The sequence below is a fragment of the Daphnia pulex genome, chromosome 7, assembly GCF_021134715.1.
Source record: "Daphnia pulex isolate KAP4 chromosome 7, ASM2113471v1".
Lineage (NCBI taxonomy): Eukaryota > Metazoa > Arthropoda > Branchiopoda > Diplostraca > Daphniidae > Daphnia > Daphnia pulex.
This window is the reverse complement of record NC_060023.1, coordinates 8,820,474-8,837,689: the sequence shown is the minus strand read 5'-3', so window position 1 is coordinate 8,837,689 and position 17,216 is coordinate 8,820,474. Positions and strand designations below refer to the sequence as shown.

Below are 17,216 nucleotides of genomic sequence, written 5' to 3'. Positions count from 1 at the left end.
TAGAGTCCCATTGACTCAAGATACTGCTTGTTCGCTTTTTACTGCTGCCGAAAAATATGACGTCACAGGACTGAAGGAGGAGTGCACCCGCTTTCTGCTCATTCAAATACTGGTGAGTAATGCAGTTAATTGGTTGGACTGGGCGGTCCGTCATTTGATGGAGAAAGCAAAAGATATACGGTACCATATTCGTTGTAAACTTTGCAATCATTTTTCCATCGTATGAATGGGAGGAGTTTGTCAATAACTATCCCAGTCTTTGTTTGTCGCTAACTCTCAAATAAATTCACTACAATGAAATACAAATGACTGCTAGTAAAGATATTCGAGTACCTGATTTCGAAACAAGACTGAAAATCTTGAATTTGTTTTCTAGCTCAGAGTTTTCAATTATATTTAGCGTCTAGATACAACCGTTTAACTAAAGTTTTTTTTCGTATTCTATATAGTTAACTCGTTCACAGAATTGGAAAAGAACGACGGATCGACCTGTTTAAAGTGGACGACGGAAATTACCGAAATAAAAAATAAATTATTATACTCTTCAACTGAATTCGTCAAGAAAAACGAAGATTTCTATTGTCTTTGGCATTGCAATTTTTGACAGATAACCAAAGATGATAATAAAAGTGACAAGTTTTTTTGAAAAGCTAGTGCAGGCAATCACGTAAGCATCTTGTCCGTCAGAAATTCTGCATTCTTAGCAATGTTCAATCACAACATGCAATAAACACAAACGACCCCAGTTTTCTCATCAAAGTCGGTTGGATATTTTCTAAGAGCTGTTCCACTACACATCTATTCTGGTCGGATTTCAACGACTAAAGAAATTGCATATCTTTTATTTAATTTCGGTGGATAAATCTGACATTACTGAGCTAAGGGAGCGAGGGCATCCGCTTTCTGCACAAGTGTTCATTGGGGGAATTCGATAAAGAAAGTCAAGGAAGCGGCTATAAATTACGTGGCGGTAAAATTCAAAATCCATTTTCAAACGGACGAATGTAATGAGGTTACTAACACATGGACTAAGAATAATCCCGATTTGTGTTGTCAATAACTAGGCGGTTGATCCAATAAAACCTCTAAAACGCAAGGAAATAATTTAAGGATCATCTTTAATTCTGAATACGCAACGCTGACTGTCGATGTCCAAGTCAAAGATGGTACCGTAAGAAAAAATATAGTTCTAGTGAATCCATCAAGGTCGACTTATAGGAAGGCCCTGATCATGGATAAGGTCATTTTGGGCTTTACCACGAATCTCAAAATTCTGTCGTCTTGGTGTCGTCCTTGCTGAATGTCCTTACCGAATGTGAATGGCAATCCTCAGTAGTCGTAAAATCACCGTGTCTTGTACAAATTGTTTTGTGCAGGCTCAGCAAATAAATTAATTTTAAAAGTGATTGCTATTCTGTCGAGAACATTTTGCCTTTATTATTCTAAATTTCTCTGCCGACTGGTTTAACAGCAAATAATCAATGCCGATCACAACTAAAGTCATGGGTAGCGGTGAGCACTGTGTGACGTGGGTTTCTAAATTCGAGCGAGCCAAGAAAAAAGCAAACGAGATATTTCAGCTGGATCATTTCCCCGAGTACATTTCTTACTTTAGTCTCGTTTACGATTTCGAAGACATCAAATCCGGAGAGGAAAAATATCAAGCCGAGTTTGTTTTGACGCAAAGCGCTTACGATTCTAGTAGGGAACGTTCTGCTATTTCGGATTATTACTACGAGCCGTGCGCAGTTTGGATGAATAACACAGAAGGAAAAAAACTGATGTTTCAAAAATTTCCTCGTCCTAAAGGATGGAAAATAACTACCGCCTTTCGACGGAGAAGCTTTACTGTGAATATCTACATAAAATTTAATTCTTTCCGTGAAATCAACGTGTTGCTCAAACAATTGACGGACATTTACGCAAATCAGTCCAACTGCGACATCCAATTTATGTTTCAAGATGGCCAGAAAATCGGAGGCCACATTTCCATTTTGGCAGCCAGAAGTCCCGTATTCGCAGCAATGTTCAACAACCAACCAACCAAAACGGACCCAGTGTTCATCAATGACACTCAGCTGGATATTTTCAGCGAGCTGCTCCATTTTATCTACTCCAGTCGGACTAGAGTACCATTGACTGAAGCTAATGTTTGGTCACTTTTTACGGCTGCGGAAAAATATGACATCGCAGGATTGAAGGAGGAGTGCACCCGCTTTCTGCTCATTCAAATACGGGCGAGTAATGCAATCGATTGGTTAATTCTGGCAGACTTTCACTCGATACAGAGTGTCAAAGAAGCTGCTGTGAAAATCATAACTGCCAACTTTAAAACCATTTTCCCGACGCACGAATGGGAGGAGTTCGCCAAGACCTATCCTGATCTGTGTTTGCCAATTACATTGACGACGATTGAACAAATAAATTCATAATTTCTCAAAATAACTATGACTGGAGCACTTTCTTTGTGAAATCTTTTATCTAAGAATGATTTAGACCAGATAATGAGATAAGAGCGAGAATTTTGTATCTATTGTGATAGCGGCCGTTTTATCTTATTCGACCTGGTACCAGTTGGATTTTCAGTAAGTCGGTCATTGCCTAGATTTAGGACTTGAGTTGTTTTTTTGTGTTTCTATTAACAATGTCAATCAAAATAATGGAAAAGAACGGTGGGTTAACTTGCGTAAAATGGACGACGGAAACTCCCGAGAACACAATAAGGAGTGAGATAAAAAAAAAAGGACTTTCAACTGAATCATAATCGATACCTGAATTATTTGTCAATAACTAGGCGGTTAATCAAATAAAACCTCTAAAACGCAAGAAAATAAGTAAGGATAATCCGAAAACGCAACGCTGACTGTCGACGAGAAAAACTGTCCAAGTGCAAAGGTGGTACCGTATACCTACTGTATGTACAAAGAATAATGTTCTAAAATCTAATTATTCTAGTGAATCCATCAAGGTCGACTTCTGGGTAGGCCCTGGATAAGGTCATTTTTGGGCTTTACCACGAATCTCAAAACTCTGTCGTCTTGGGGTCGTCCTTGCTGAATGTCCTTACCGAATGGCGAATCCTCAGTAGTTGTAAAATCACCGTGTTTTGTACAAGTTGTTTTGTGCAGGCTCAGTAAAATAAATTCATTTAAAAAGTGATTGCTATTCTGTCGAGAACATTTTGCCTTTCCGTCTGTTGCAGATAAGTGTTTAACCGCAAATAATCAATGACGATCACAACTAAAGTCATGGGTAGCGGTGAGCATTGCGTGACGTGGGATGCTACATTAGAGAGAGCCAAGAAAGCAAACGAGATCTTTCAGCTGGATCATTTCCCCGAGTACATTTCTTACTTTAGTCTCGTCTACGATTTCAAAGTCATCAAATTCGAAGAGAAAAAATATCGAGTCGAGTTTGTTTTCACGCAAAGCGCTTACGATTCTACTACCGGTAGGAAAAGTTGTGCTATTTCGGATTATTACTACGAGCCGTGCGCAGTTTGGATGAATAACAAAGAAGGAAAAAAACTGATGTTTCAAAAATTTCCTCGTCCTAAAGGATGGAAAATAACTACCGCCTTTCGACAGATTAGCTTTACTGTGAATATCTACATCAAGTTTAATTCTTTTCGTGAAATCAACGTGTTGCTCAAACAATTGACGGACATTTACGCAAATCAGTCCAACTGCGACATCCAATTTCTTTTTCAAGATGGCCAGAAAATCGGAGGCCACATTTCCATTAAGGCTGCCAGAAGTCCCGTATTCGCAGCAATGTTCAACAACCAACCAACCAAAACGGACCCAGTGTTCATCAATGACACTCAGCCGGATATTTTCAAAGAGGTGCTCCACTTTATCTACTCCGGTCGGACTAGAGCACCATTGACTGAAGCTAATGTTTGGTCACTTTTTACGGCTGCGGAAAAATATGACGTCGCAGGATTGAAGGAGGAGTGCACCCGCTTTCTGCTAGTTCAAATTCGGGCGAGCAATGCGATCGATTGGTTAATTCTGGCAGACTTTCACTCGATACAGAGTGTCAAAGAAGCTGCTGTGAAAATCATAACTGCCAACTTTCAAACCATTTTCCCGACGCACGAATGGGCGGAGTTCACAAAGAGCTATCCTGATCTGTGTTTGCCAATTACCTTGACGACGATTGGACAAATAAATTCTTAATTTAACATAATAACTATGACTGGAGCACTTTCTTTGTGAAACTTTTTATCTAAACATGATTCAGACAAGATAAGAGCGAAAATTTTGTATCGATTGTGATAGTAGTCATTTTTATCTTATTAACATTAACCTGGTAACTTTGGATTTTCAGCAATTCGTTTTTTGCCTAGATTCAGAACAAGAGTTTTATTTTGTGTTTCTAAAAACGATGTCAATCAAAATAGTGGAAAAGAACGGTGGGTTAAGTTGTGTAAAATGGACGACGGAAATTCTCGACTTCACAAGAAATGAGAGAAAAACAGAGGACTTTCAACTGAATCGTTATCGATACCTGAACTGTATTTCCCACTTTAACATTTCATTGACATGCAGTGCCAATAATAGTCATAATTTGCATTTAAAGCAGTTAGAGGACTCTAACAACGGCTCGAGCTCACGCAAAGAAAAAGAAACTGATGTTAAGAATTTCCGTCAGCCTTGCACTGTTTGGATGACGTGTGGGGAGAACAAAAAGGCTACTAAAATTTTTTTTAAGAAACCGTCTGCAGAGTCTGCCTGGATTTCGGATGCGTTCTCTGTCACACCACCGAAGATACAACTAACCTTCCAAATTTGGATAAAGTTTAATACTTTCGGTCTCGGTGAGATGAACGTACTAGTTAATCAACTGACGGATATGTTTCTTGAGCAAACAAACTGCGACGGCCAGTTCCATCCGGTTCCATCTACCAAGAGACCAGAAAATCGGTGGTCACATTTTCATTTTGTCAGCTAGAAGTGACGTATTCGCTACCATGTTCAAGATCGACACGAGAGAGGCAAAGACGGGCATAGTCGATATCAAAGACATCCAGCCAGAGATATTCAAAGACCTACTGCATTTTATCTACTCGGGTCGTACCAAGGAATCGTTAACAGAAGAAACCGCTCAGCCGCTAATCATTGCGGCAGAAAAATATGACACCAAAAGCCTAAAGAATGAGGGCGTCCGTTATCTCCTCACACAAATACGAGCGGATAATGCAATCGACTTGTTGATTTTGGGACACCTACATTCGGCAGAAAAACTCAAGAACGCGGCTCTGGATTTCGTGGTTGAAAACTGTAAAACAATTTTTGAAACTGACGAGTGGCAAGAGCTAACCGAAAAATATCCTGAGCTTTGTTTATTGACAACTCGTCGCATGGTTGAATCATGGTTCACCAATGAAGAAGAGTCTCTTTTAGATCAGGTTGTAAAAAAAATGTCACATTGAACAGCATTGAAGCTATACAATAGTAAAAGATCATTTTCAATTTTTAGATAATCGAAGATCTCAAAGGAACCAAACAACTCATGCCAGTGGGAAGCACAAATGATAAATGCACAAATAATTGACATATTATTATCTCTCCAGCAATCAAACTATGATATTCAATTCTATTCGGAAAACGTACAGCACATCGTGAGATCCATTCAGGTAGGAGTGCCGTATTCGCTGGAAAGACTACATGAAAATGGGGAAAAAAAGAGTATCATCAAGGGACTGAGATCCAGCCGGCAGTGAATCAAGTATTTCTACCATACTCTTTCACCTTTATTCGGGCTGGAATCGAGAGGCCATGAAGTAAAATGAATGTTCGATTACATTTTTTTTTAAGCGTCCGCATTGCTTGGATTTGAATCGAGTTCCTGTTATAGCGTGTTATAGTTTGCTCTTTACTTTATTTTAGAAATCTACTACCGGTAACTAACGTATGTAAGTATGTAACCTTGTAAGTAACCTATGTAAGTAACTAATTCTTATTTTCACGACAACAAGCACTCTCCCCTCAGGTCATCGATTGGTCCATTTTAAAAATGGCATCAGCATTCTGTTCAATAACATCACTCGGTTCTCTGCCGCGTAGTGTGCCAAATATTATTTCAGTTGAACAACAAAAAGAGTTTCTCGCTTGTGTGACGTACAAGATAAGTATTCAAAAATACAACGCTGACAAGTTCCAGTTGGATCGCACTTACGCCAACACGTACACTTCTTACTTTGTACTTTCAAGCGAAGTTGTATCTATAACAGATGATGGTGAAAATCCTCAAAATTATACCATCGAGGTGAGTCTGAGGGAATTAACCGGGCCCGATGATGGACTCGGTTCAAGCGGAAAAGAAGACACTGTTCCAGATTATTGTCGTCGCCCATGTGATGTTTGGATGACGTTAATCAATGAACGAGAAAAGTTATTTTTTCATAACCAAACCTCCTCGAATGAGTGGAAATCGCCCAAAATTATTCTTCCGTTATTGCAACCAAGTGCAACCATCGGTACGTGTCTGATTTCGATTAAGTTCAACAGTTTCCGTCAAGGCGAGGCGAAGGTGGTTAAAAGTCTGCTCGGGCTACTTCTCCATCAAACGCAATGCGATGTCAAATTCTGTTTTGAAGATGGTCGGCACGTCGGTGGACACATTCCCATATTGGCAAACAGAAGTCCCGTATTCGCTGCCATGTTTAGTCACGACATGCAAGAGAAAAAGACGGGCCAAGTCGTCATCAAAGACATTCAGCCAGAGATTTTCAAAGAGATGCTGCATTACCTCTACGCGGGACGGACCAGAATTTCAATCGTTGAATGCACGGCTCAGCCGTTATTCTTGGCGGCCGAAAAGTACGACATCAAAGAGTTAAAGGACGAGTGCATACAATTCCTCATCTTGCACATACAAAGCGGAAACGTCATCGAACTGATCGTCTGGGCGGATCTGTACAGGGTTGAGGAAATCAAAGAAGCCGCTTTTAAATTTGTGGGGGAGAACTACAAAACCATTTTTCCAACGACGGAATGGGAGAATCTAATGAAACTTTATCCTGATCTCTGTTTATTAGTAACCCGACGCATGATTCAATAAAGTTAAATATTTGACAGTGACAACGTGTGAATCCCTGAAGTGCCAAAGCTCAAAGTTAATTAGAGTTAGGTGTTACAGTGGACAAGGCGAAAATAAAAACAGCAAAAAGAAATCACTTTGGACCATTTTTATCCGTTCACTCTCCCGAGTTAAAGATTTCATCAAAGTTGCCTAAAGAAAAGTTGTTGGCTAAAGAAAAAAACAAACAACTTAAAACGTCAGTTTGTTTTTCTTAGTAAATTAGTTGTAATGTCGTACATAAAACGTCAGTCGAAAAAGAAATCCAGAACGAGGCTTCCGCTTAAAACTGGATACTTTAATTTCGGCAGACGTTAGGTAAACGACTTGGTAGTACGTATACAGTTTATACACATTGAGGTCTGCAGCAAGGTTCGACAAGTTTGTCGACACCTTGAATCCAGTCGACAATGGTGTTCACTATTGGAGTAGAAAACGACAATTTGAAGTTCGTCAAGTGGACAATTCCATTAAAAAAGAAAATCAAAAGTGCTAAAAAATTCTATTTTACTGAATTAAATAGGCAAAACGGTGAAAGGGATGAAAAACAATTTCAGCTGACTCGTTTCACCAATTACACTTCTCACTACAATCTCTCATGGTCGCACGGCCATGTTGAATTTAATCAAGATTTCAAAGGAAAACTTGAACTCGACATCAAGATTTGTTTGCAAGAAGTCAAAAGCAGTATCGACAACTCGACATCGACCGAAACTATTCCGGATTACCACCATTCACCGTGCGAAGTTTGGGTATCCGCCAACAGTGAGAAATATTTTCTGAAAAAGTCGAGTGATTCCGATTATTGGAAATCGGAATTCTTCCGTTTAGATATTCAGGACTCAATGAATTCTTCATCAATCTTCTTAGAAATTTGGATCAAATTTAACCCCTTCGACGTCAGAGAGATGAGCGCGCATCAAAACTTGGCAGACTATTTGTTTGTCGAGCAAACCAACTGTGACGTCAAATTTTGTTTTGACGACGGCCGTCAAATTGGCGGTCACAAGAGAATCCTGTCAGCCAGGAGTCCCGTATTCGCAGCCATGTTCAAATACGACATGCAAGAAGCCAAAACGGGAAAAGTTTCCATCAAAGACTTTGACCTAGAGACTTTCAGAGAACTTTTACACTTCATTTACTTGGGACGGACGAGTGAACCTCTGGACGCAAGTAAAGCTCAGCCACTGTTTCTGGCGGCAGACAAGTACGACATTTTGGACTTGAGGGAGGATTGTTCCCGAAAATTGCTCTCATCCATCCAATTGTGTAACGCAATTGAATTGATGATCTGGGCGCACAACAACTCAGTCGATCACGTCAAAGAAGCGGCTCTTGAAATTATGGTTCGAAACGGCAAAGAGATTTGCTTGCAGCAAGACTGGGAAATGTTAACCATACTTCATCCTGAACTCTGCCCGCTGGCAACTCGACGCAATGACGCATGATGGAAATAGCGCAGTTTCCAGCAGTTAAAAGAAAGGCGAGTAATTAATTCCTTGCAATACTACAGTTTAATGAATTTATGTTCCGAATTTATAGTAATCAGAGACGAAAAATAAACTGTTTGTCCTATACGCTTTCCAGATCATCATTAGCTAATAAAAAGAAAACATAATTAATAAGACTAGTTAAAAGAAAACTGAACTGTCAAAAAACACAATGTACACAGGACCAATTGACCTTAATAGATAAAAAAAAAAATCAGACCGATTGCAGGTAGACGTAGGCAAAAGGTAGATGAAGGAAACGAATAAATTAGTTTCTTATCCATTAAAAAACAAAATTGGTTTCTTATCCGTAAAAAAAAAAAAAAATTTGTTTTTAAGATAAAAGTTAGGATAAGGAATATGAACGGCCAAGACAGGAGCAATGAATAAGTTTCAATCGCAATTGCCATTTGGGTCTTGCTGTGGTACCATTGAACCTCAATTCAAAATTTGTTGGCGATACATTTTAGACAAACAAACAAAAAGTAGATCTATTAAAGTGTCGATTGCAATTGTTAATGCTAAAAATACGATGCCAATCACATTTGGTAAAGAAAACAACGAAAATTTGAAGTGCGTCAAATGGGAAACGGAACTGACGAACAGTGTGGACCAGCCTCCAGCTCCAAAAAATGAGAAATTCCAGCTGATCCGTTCCTTGTCGTCGGTTTTTCATTTTAATGTGTTATGCAGGTACGAGCAAATCATCAACGCGAATGAAGCTCAGACAGACGTCTTCAGAAAAGGTTATTTCGTTCAACGAAAATACGAGATTGAGCTATGTTTGCTGCAAGTCGATAATATCAATAACAGCGATCCGACCAGAAGTGATGCTAAAACTATTCCAGATTATTACCGCCAACCCTGCGCTGTCTACGTGGCCGTCAGCGAAAATGGAAAATATGACTTGAAGAAGCTAACTGATTCGTCAAATGTTTGGAAGTCTGCAAAATTTACAATCAACCTTAGAACTGACCAGTCTAACCCGATGTTTACCTTTGAGCTTTGGATCACCTTTAACACTCTTGGATTCAACGAGATAAAAGCCTTGAAGGTGTTGACGGATTACTTTTTTTTCCAGCAAGCCAACTGCGACGTTCAGTTCTGTTTCCAAAATGACCAGCACATTGCCGGCCACATGAACATCCTATCAGCCAGGAGTCCTGTATTCGCCGCAATGTTTAGCCACGAAATGAAAGAGGCAAGAACGGGACAAGTTGCCATTCAAGATATTCGGCCAGAGATTTTCAAAGAACTTTTCCATTTTATTTACTTGGGTCGCACATGTGAACCCCTGAATAATGAAAATGCTCGACCCCTATTCGTGGCAGCCGACAAGTACGATATCGTCGACTTGAAACACGAGTGTGTCCGTTTTCTACTCACGCAGATTCAAATAAACAACGCAATAGATCACATGGTTTGGGCGGACCACCACTCGGTTAAAGATATCAAAGAAACGGCTCTGGAACTCGTCGTTGCCAATGGAAAAGCAATTTGCCAAACAGTTGAATGGGAGCAACTAACAAAGAACTATCCGGAACTTTGCTTACTTGCTGTTCGGCGCATGATGCTTTAGTCCAGCTTGAGCTAAATCTCAGCTTCTACAAAATAATCATATTAAAATAAAATTCAAGCTTTCTCAAATGTTACTCCGAGTAGAACCATACAAATGTAGCACGAGATTTTAAATAAAAGCAAATAAAAAAAAAACATCAAAATTTTGAAGATGAATTTGTTTGTTTGTTGAGTAAACCAACTGCGACATAAAATTTTTTTTTTATTGTGGCCGTCAGATCGGCGGTCACAAGAAAATGAAATCACCATGTTAGTTGAAAATCAACTCTTGCAGCACTAAGCTGCTCCAACGACGAACCCTGGCGGAAAGTGTATGACACTAATTTCCTTGAGTGGGTGTAGCGAATATGTGTAAGGGTTCGTTTAAGTTTTGTAATTATGCAAATGTTATTCTAAAAAACTCAAATTGTCTTATATTGAATAAAACGTGTAAAATAATAAAGCAAACGATCAAGGAAAATGTGATGCAATAACGCTTATAATATTTTTGCAGGATAAAATCAAACATGCGAAACGCCAGTTGCAATCGGCTCAACACTCGACCGAGTTGATATAAGGGGGTCATGATTCACGGAAAAAGTAACCAAGTTTTCTGAGCTTATCTGAACAATCTACCGTATATTCAGAAACTAGCTAAGAAGTCAACATGCCTTGCAACTCCTCGTTTCCAGCTCTAAAGCCTCTCCCGGGATCGAAGAAATCATTTCCAGACGTTTGCAGCCGTGTTAACAGTGGTATGACGAAACCGGATCTGACCCCAATGACTTTCAAAGCTTCTCGACAGGTCCGCATTCATAACTCTTCCGGATCTGAGCTGCTTTTCGATCACGGTGCACCTCTTGCGAGTAAACGCTTCAAGCCCAAACCGGGTACTCATCACGATTCGTCTGCTGTTTCCGCTTGCCTCAACCAACAGACTTGCAAGCCTTCGAAAACAACAAACGTGAGGTCGAAAATTCCAGTGAGGAAACCGATTGTCAACTGCGTTGAGAGTTCTAAGCCCAAATGGAACAGCGCTACTCTTTTCGAACCGAAGAAAGTGACTGTCGGTATTTCTCCTTTGCCCGGTAGGAAGAAAACTTTGAACGATTTCATGAGCAAACAATTCCGGGCCACTCCTGCTCCGCCCACCACTCACAAACCTTCGATGCCAGTGGCGCCCAACAAACGCCAGTCAGTCAGGAATATAAACAACATTATACATTTGGATCCGGCTGAAGAGGCTGAGTTGGAGGAGTTTGAGTTGACTGAAAGGGCAATCCTTCAACAAGTGGATGCCCAGAAAGAGATGACCCCCTCTCGTTCCCTGAAGAAAATTGGACCCGGAAAAGAAGATGTTGTCTGCAAGGAAAGATCTCTGGTGGGACGTTTGGAAGATATCATTTTGAGGGAAGTTTCCAGGAGAAAGACGGCACTTTAAAGGTGCGAAAATGTGGATCAATCAAAATTTCTTTGTCTGATGTTGCTTGAAATGTAAGTGACTTATTTCTGTCGTCGATTCATTACACGAGATTTCAAATAATTCAATTGTGTTAAATTGTGTTCATTTTTAAATTCTGTTGGAAAAGAGTAGATTGGTGTGTACTATATGCTCAACAGATAGTCTCCTGGCAATTAAACAGCGCGTGCCATTTGGAAGTACGAGCTCTCTCTGGAATTTGAAACGGACAACAGAGGCCTTCCAACTGACTACGCCCAGTATGATTTTCTTGTTTTCGAGATGTCACGCACTTGGAAAATTGTGAGACGCAGCTCGGCAGGTTTAGCGACGTCATGAAAAAAAAAAAATTAATTTCACGGTAACTGGGCATTTTTTGAGTTTCCGCAGAAACGAAAATCTATTTTTTTTTCTTTTTTTTTTGCTAGTTCGAAGAACTTCCGTGAGACCGATTTCTTTCTAGATATTCGGCTAACGATATTTAATTGAATCAGCTTTGGTTTGAGTTCAGAAACTTGGGTTTCGGCGCGATACACACGTTGTACTACGCACAAAAAACGCTACAGAAATTTAGTGAAATTCAATTCCAAGTTAAAAAAATTGCCGCATTTAATACCCGGGAAAAAGTACGGCTCAACTAATCGTTATCGCAATGTCTGATGATGAGCACAACACTGAATACTTGAGCTAGGCTTCCTTCTTATTTGACATCTGCGTGCAAGATTGTAACCCCAATAACTCCGTGACCGAAAATTATCCAAACGGACTGCCCTGATCTCTGCTCTTAAACAAAATTATTTTGGACAATTTGCATCGTCCTGGAGGTGCATTGTTTAACCACAAATCAACAAAATTAGTTTTCAAATTATCGACAATAATCTGAATACACTGGGAAAATTAGAGATAGATTGACCAAAGCCACAAACAACGCAATAGTTATACTTAAGTTATTGTAGTTATATAACGAACGAAACGCAAGCCAGTGATAACCTCGGCCAAACCGAAAACCATTCAAGCATCAAGAACGAACGTGCCGTGAAGCACGCGCCGTTTTCAAATATACATATCCGAGGATTTCCAAAGTCCACTTTGTGTTGCAGTTCAGTGGGATCGACACATATGGTCGATTACGTGACTGCTTCACTAAAGGATTCACATGTAGGTACAATCTGAAGTGCATACATTAAAAGTGAACTTTGGTCATAATCAAAGTTTTGACTTAATAAAAAAAAATTCCGACTTTCAATTAAGTGATATTGAAAATCAGTCTCAAAAGAGTTGAACGACAATCCGGGTCGCCCATTTCCCGCTGGCGATAATGCCAATCTCAACCGAAGAAAGGAACGGCATCGTCTGTGTCAAATGGACCACTCAGATTGAAGAAGGATTTCCTTTCAGCGGAAGTAGTAGCGAAAGTTTCCAGCTCAATCGCTTCCTCAAGTACGTCTATGACTTGAACCTTTCGTGTGCCTACAACGAAATCATGTGCCTAGGGAGAAACCGAAAGTTTTGCATGGAACTCTGTCTAAAGCAAATCGGCGGCCCTAAGGACGATTCCAGTTCCACGGACGACGGCAGAGAAGCCGTTCCCGATTATTATCTCCAACCCAGTGCAGTTTGTTGCGTTTGCGTCGTCAACGGCCAACTGGAGAAAATCCCATTGAAAAATTCGCCGAGTTCAAACGAGTGGAAATCGGAGAGATTCATTGCGCAACTGACGAGCCCAACCGTCACCTGCCAGCTGTTGATCAAGTTCAACACTGTAGGTGTCAGCGAGATGAAAGCGCTCAAACAGACGACAGACTACCTATTTTTGCAGCAAACCAACTGCGACGTCCGATTCTATTTCGAAGATGGCCAGCACATCGGCGGCCATGTCAACATCCTTTCAGCTAGGAGTCCCGTGTTCGCCGCAATGTTTAACAATGACATGCAAGAGGCAAAGACGGGCATAGTCATCATTCGAGACTTTCAACGAAACATTTTCTTTCATATGCTCCACTACATCTACTCGGGCCGATTGATTTTGACCACAATGATGACCGTTGGCACGGCCAAATCGCTGTTCGAGGCTGCCGACAAGTACCAGATCGAAGACCTGAAGGAGGAATGTGAATCTCTGATATTTCTGGGCGTCAACGTGAAAACGGCCATCAACTTGATGATCTGGGGCCACTTGTATTCCATCGACAAAATCAAACAGGCGGCCCTCGACGTGGTGGTCCGTAACGGCAAAGAAATTTGTTTGACCAGCGACTGGGAGTGGCTAACCAAGGACCATCCAGATCTGTGCATAATGGCAACTCGGCGCATGATGGAGGTGGCTCAGCTCCCGTCAGCCAAACGAAAATGGGCGGAATAATAAATTGTTATGCAGTTTCTTAGAAATCCTTCAACATTTGCTGACCCAAGAGAACGTCAATTCGTATCCATTTCGTACCCAGTGTGCTTTGAATGTATCGTGATCTGTTACACGGATTAAACTTTTATCTGGCTGGCTATCAAGTTACGCTTTCAATGTAAACTGTCAAACAAATAACCGGACCATCTGCAAGTATATGGTCATCGAGTTGATGATCGAGATTAGAACATTGCATTTTTAATCATGTCTCGTCTACACGCTGACCCTCTGTTCCACATTCTGGGTACACCCACACCACAAAAGAAACAAAACAAAAAATAACATCTTCCGATGAAATTCAAGTGGGCCCAGGGTATATAACAACAACACCTAACGGTCCCAGCCCAAACTTTGGTACGTATCGAATAACACCCCGAGTTCCGTTTTGGTGGATGGGAAGGAAATTGTGTTTGGACAGGGGAGGACCACTTGCGGAAACGGACGTCCTCGGTCGACAGCAGATTTTATAACGTTAAAAAAAACCAAACGAAAATCAGATGTTTAAAAACAAGTCATTTAAATTTAAAACCCAATACGTTTAAAATTCATTGTCGTCTACATATAACTCAACCAAAACGGAAATTGGTGGATTTTTTTTTTAAAGTAAGTTGGATCCGATTAGCTTTCTTGTGCGGTTTGGCGTGATGTCTAATCATCCCTCCTCTCAAGAAAAGTCGTAATCTAATTAAAATTCTTGGAGCAGCCATACACTGGCGCACTAACGCGCAAAAGATTGAGGGGAGAGAGAGTTCAATGTCACGAGAAGCGCCAGCAATTAGCAAGACCAGTTTAAACAATGAAAAAAAGGGGTTTTTTTAGTGGATACAATAGGCCTCAACCAGAAAAGAAAAAAAAAATCAATATTTCCCTATATCCTCATATAACAGAAATATGCGATCGATTTCTTTCTTTTTTTTCATGGACTTTGCATATTTTGAAACAAAAAAAAAACTTCGCACATTTTCTTTGAAAAACAAGGGAAATTAGAGCGAAAATCGGCTTTGGCTGTATTACAGGACATGCACAAAATTGTAAGATTTCAGTTCTTATCATTTCTGAGGCGTTTCGTCGACTGGAAACAAGATTGCAAAAAGGATTGGTGCCAGTCGAGTGGAAACGGGAATTCAAAAAACAATTTCAACTTTGACGTATAGTTCCTTCTATTCAAATAATTTCTTCCAAAAAATCGGTAAAAAAGATAAATCTCCATTTTTTAAGGAAAAACGAGGGAAATTTGATTTTCTCCAGAGGAAGTTGATACAGCAAGCTTATCACGAAGAGCGAGTGTCTTTTAACCGCAACCTGCTACCAGAAATCAACCGCTAGACTACTATACTACTACTTTAAAATGCAGTCTACTTTCGATCTCTTCTCCAACCGACCCTACATCAACTCCGGTGTCGTTAGCTTCGGAGCGAGTCGTAGAAGAAAAAACAAAAAAAAAAGAGTCTCCGAGAAATCGGAGACGACCCAGGTATTTTAGGGGAGTCAAATTTTTTTTAAGAAAAGGAAGAAAAAAATTGACCTTTACAGCATAAGATGTAATACCTCCTCCCTATCTTTCCTTCTTCTATTGTCTTACAGACATTTTTGCTTTTTCTTCCTGGTGGGATGTCTACTTCTTCCAGGACAATAATTTCGAAAATCAATTTCGGTGATCGACATTTCCACCCTCAAAAACGGCTCCGCATACCTATCTCTACATTTAATATCATATCTCCTCATCGTCTGCCTAGTTTAACTTTGAAAAATAAAAATTCTAGAAATCATTCAATGACCGCCGATCGAGGAATCGGAGCTGCATAATAAAAATAACACCAGCCGTCGTCTACCAGTTAACTCCCCTTTCCGCTCCATCTGCCTTGAAGAATGGACTGACGGCCATCCCGATATTATTAAGCCCAAACTACCGAATTCGATCTGCATAAGAGGGAAGGACGAGAAGGATCAAGCGAAGGCACGAGCTACAAGAGCGCACTAACTAACTAAACTACTCGGAGCCCAATGACACGCAGACAACACACACACACACACATGCTTAGAACTTGGGGAAAATCCTTCCGACATGGACGCTAGTCTACTGACGAGGGGGGAGCTCGAGCTTTTTTTTTCTCTCTCCCGATGTCTACAACTCATCAGTAAAATGTCAAATCGTACGGCTTCAACCCGACACATTCGACTGTGCAGCTCTCTCCGAAATGTGTGTGTGTGACTGCGCACGCGTTGGCGACAATTTGTAAGAGGCTTGGGCTACGACGACGACGACGAACAACCGGGTGCACGTCAAGAGAGATGGCAAGGAGGGCGAAGACAGTTATAAGGCCTCCAGCGGGAATAATAATAATAAAAAAAAACCGTCCACCTTTTTTCCCCTATGGGACAATACACCTTGATGTTCGGTTAAGAGTACAGCACTAACATCATCATCGACCCGGTAGTTATTCTTTTTTTTCCATAATAGGCTCGACTGTGTTCCCAATTCCAAGCGTCGCTAGTCGAAAAAAAAAAAACACAACCGGGAGGTTCAGCTCGACAGCCACGCCTTTATAATACCTCTTTATCCAAAAGGGATTATTCTTTGCATTTAAATATTTTTCGTTTGTTTCTGTGCGTCAATTATCGATTTATTTTTTTTTTTTTTAAATCACCGATTAGGTGCAGTCACCGTCGGCAGCTACAATGTCTTGTTACACACACACAATAGTTTTAATCAAAATTGTAGCGTAAATCAATTTCTGGTAATTGACGGGCGCGTGCTGCGCACTTTTCGGCTGGGCTCGGACCAGCCGGCGAAAAGAAAAGGGGGGAGAGAGAGATCATGAGCGGGGTGTTAATGAACAAGAGTCAGCTGGAACAACAGTTGCTTTTTTGTGTTCTTTTAGAAGCTGAGCTAAACAAACCCCCTCCGCACGCATAAAAACTCGGGCATTAATTTTTTTGGGGTTATTCAATGAAATGTTGTTTTTGTCGGCCTCTGTGTAATTCTAAACGCGGCTTCGTAGGCTTCTCTCTTGCCACTCATTTTCGGCCAAGGAACAAAAAATCGCACCCAGCCTTGTCAAGTGTCAACGTCACTCTTCATCAATCTCGACAAGCACGAGACAAGACTTAATCTTCGCCGTTTGTCTTGGTTAAAAAGTAAAAACTTCCCCGTTGAAAAATGCAATTCAAGTAAATCAAGAGGCTGGCACTCAATAGGAGATTTCCCTTTCTCCGCTTCTGG

The 17,216-nt window shown here is 40.6% G+C and overlaps 4 protein-coding genes across 4 annotated transcripts in view; 3 read left to right on the top strand and 1 right to left on the bottom strand.

Moving 5' to 3' along the window:
• Nucleotides 1-17,216, bottom strand: part of LOC124197919 — a 28,099-nt gene that overhangs the window by 5,997 nt on the left and 4,886 nt on the right. The gene's annotated exons all lie outside the window — the stretch shown is intronic.
• On the top strand, nucleotides 2,593-7,185 carry LOC124197917. Its single transcript, XM_046593495.1, has 2 exons — nucleotides 2,593-2,895; nucleotides 2,956-7,185. The coding sequence occupies exon 2, from the start codon at nucleotides 6,022-6,024 to the stop codon at nucleotides 7,066-7,068; it is 1,047 nt and encodes a 348-aa protein (XP_046449451.1). The 5' UTR covers nucleotides 2,593-2,895; nucleotides 2,956-6,021; the 3' UTR covers nucleotides 7,069-7,185.
• LOC124197918 (protein roadkill-like) lies at nucleotides 7,284-8,654 on the top strand. The gene has a single exon (XM_046593496.1). The coding sequence runs from the start codon at nucleotides 7,497-7,499 to the stop codon at nucleotides 8,532-8,534; it is 1,038 nt and encodes a 345-aa protein (XP_046449452.1). The 5' UTR covers nucleotides 7,284-7,496; the 3' UTR covers nucleotides 8,535-8,654.
• On the top strand, nucleotides 8,963-11,681 carry LOC124197916. The gene is made up of 3 exons (XM_046593494.1): nucleotides 8,963-10,505; nucleotides 10,648-10,888; nucleotides 10,939-11,681. Exon 1 carries the CDS (start codon nucleotides 9,109-9,111, stop codon nucleotides 10,153-10,155), a length of 1,047 nt encoding a protein of 348 aa, XP_046449450.1. The 5' UTR covers nucleotides 8,963-9,108; the 3' UTR covers nucleotides 10,156-10,505; nucleotides 10,648-10,888; nucleotides 10,939-11,681.

Excerpts from the sequence above, each read along its gene's own strand:
- LOC124197917 (XM_046593495.1), top strand. The coding sequence starts at position 6,022 with ATGGCATCAGCATTCTGTTCAATAACATCACTCGGTTCTCTGCCGCGT.
- LOC124197918 (XM_046593496.1), top strand. The coding sequence starts at position 7,497 with ATGGTGTTCACTATTGGAGTAGAAAACGACAATTTGAAGTTCGTCAAG.
- LOC124197916 (XM_046593494.1), top strand. The coding sequence starts at position 9,109 with ATGCCAATCACATTTGGTAAAGAAAACAACGAAAATTTGAAGTGCGTC.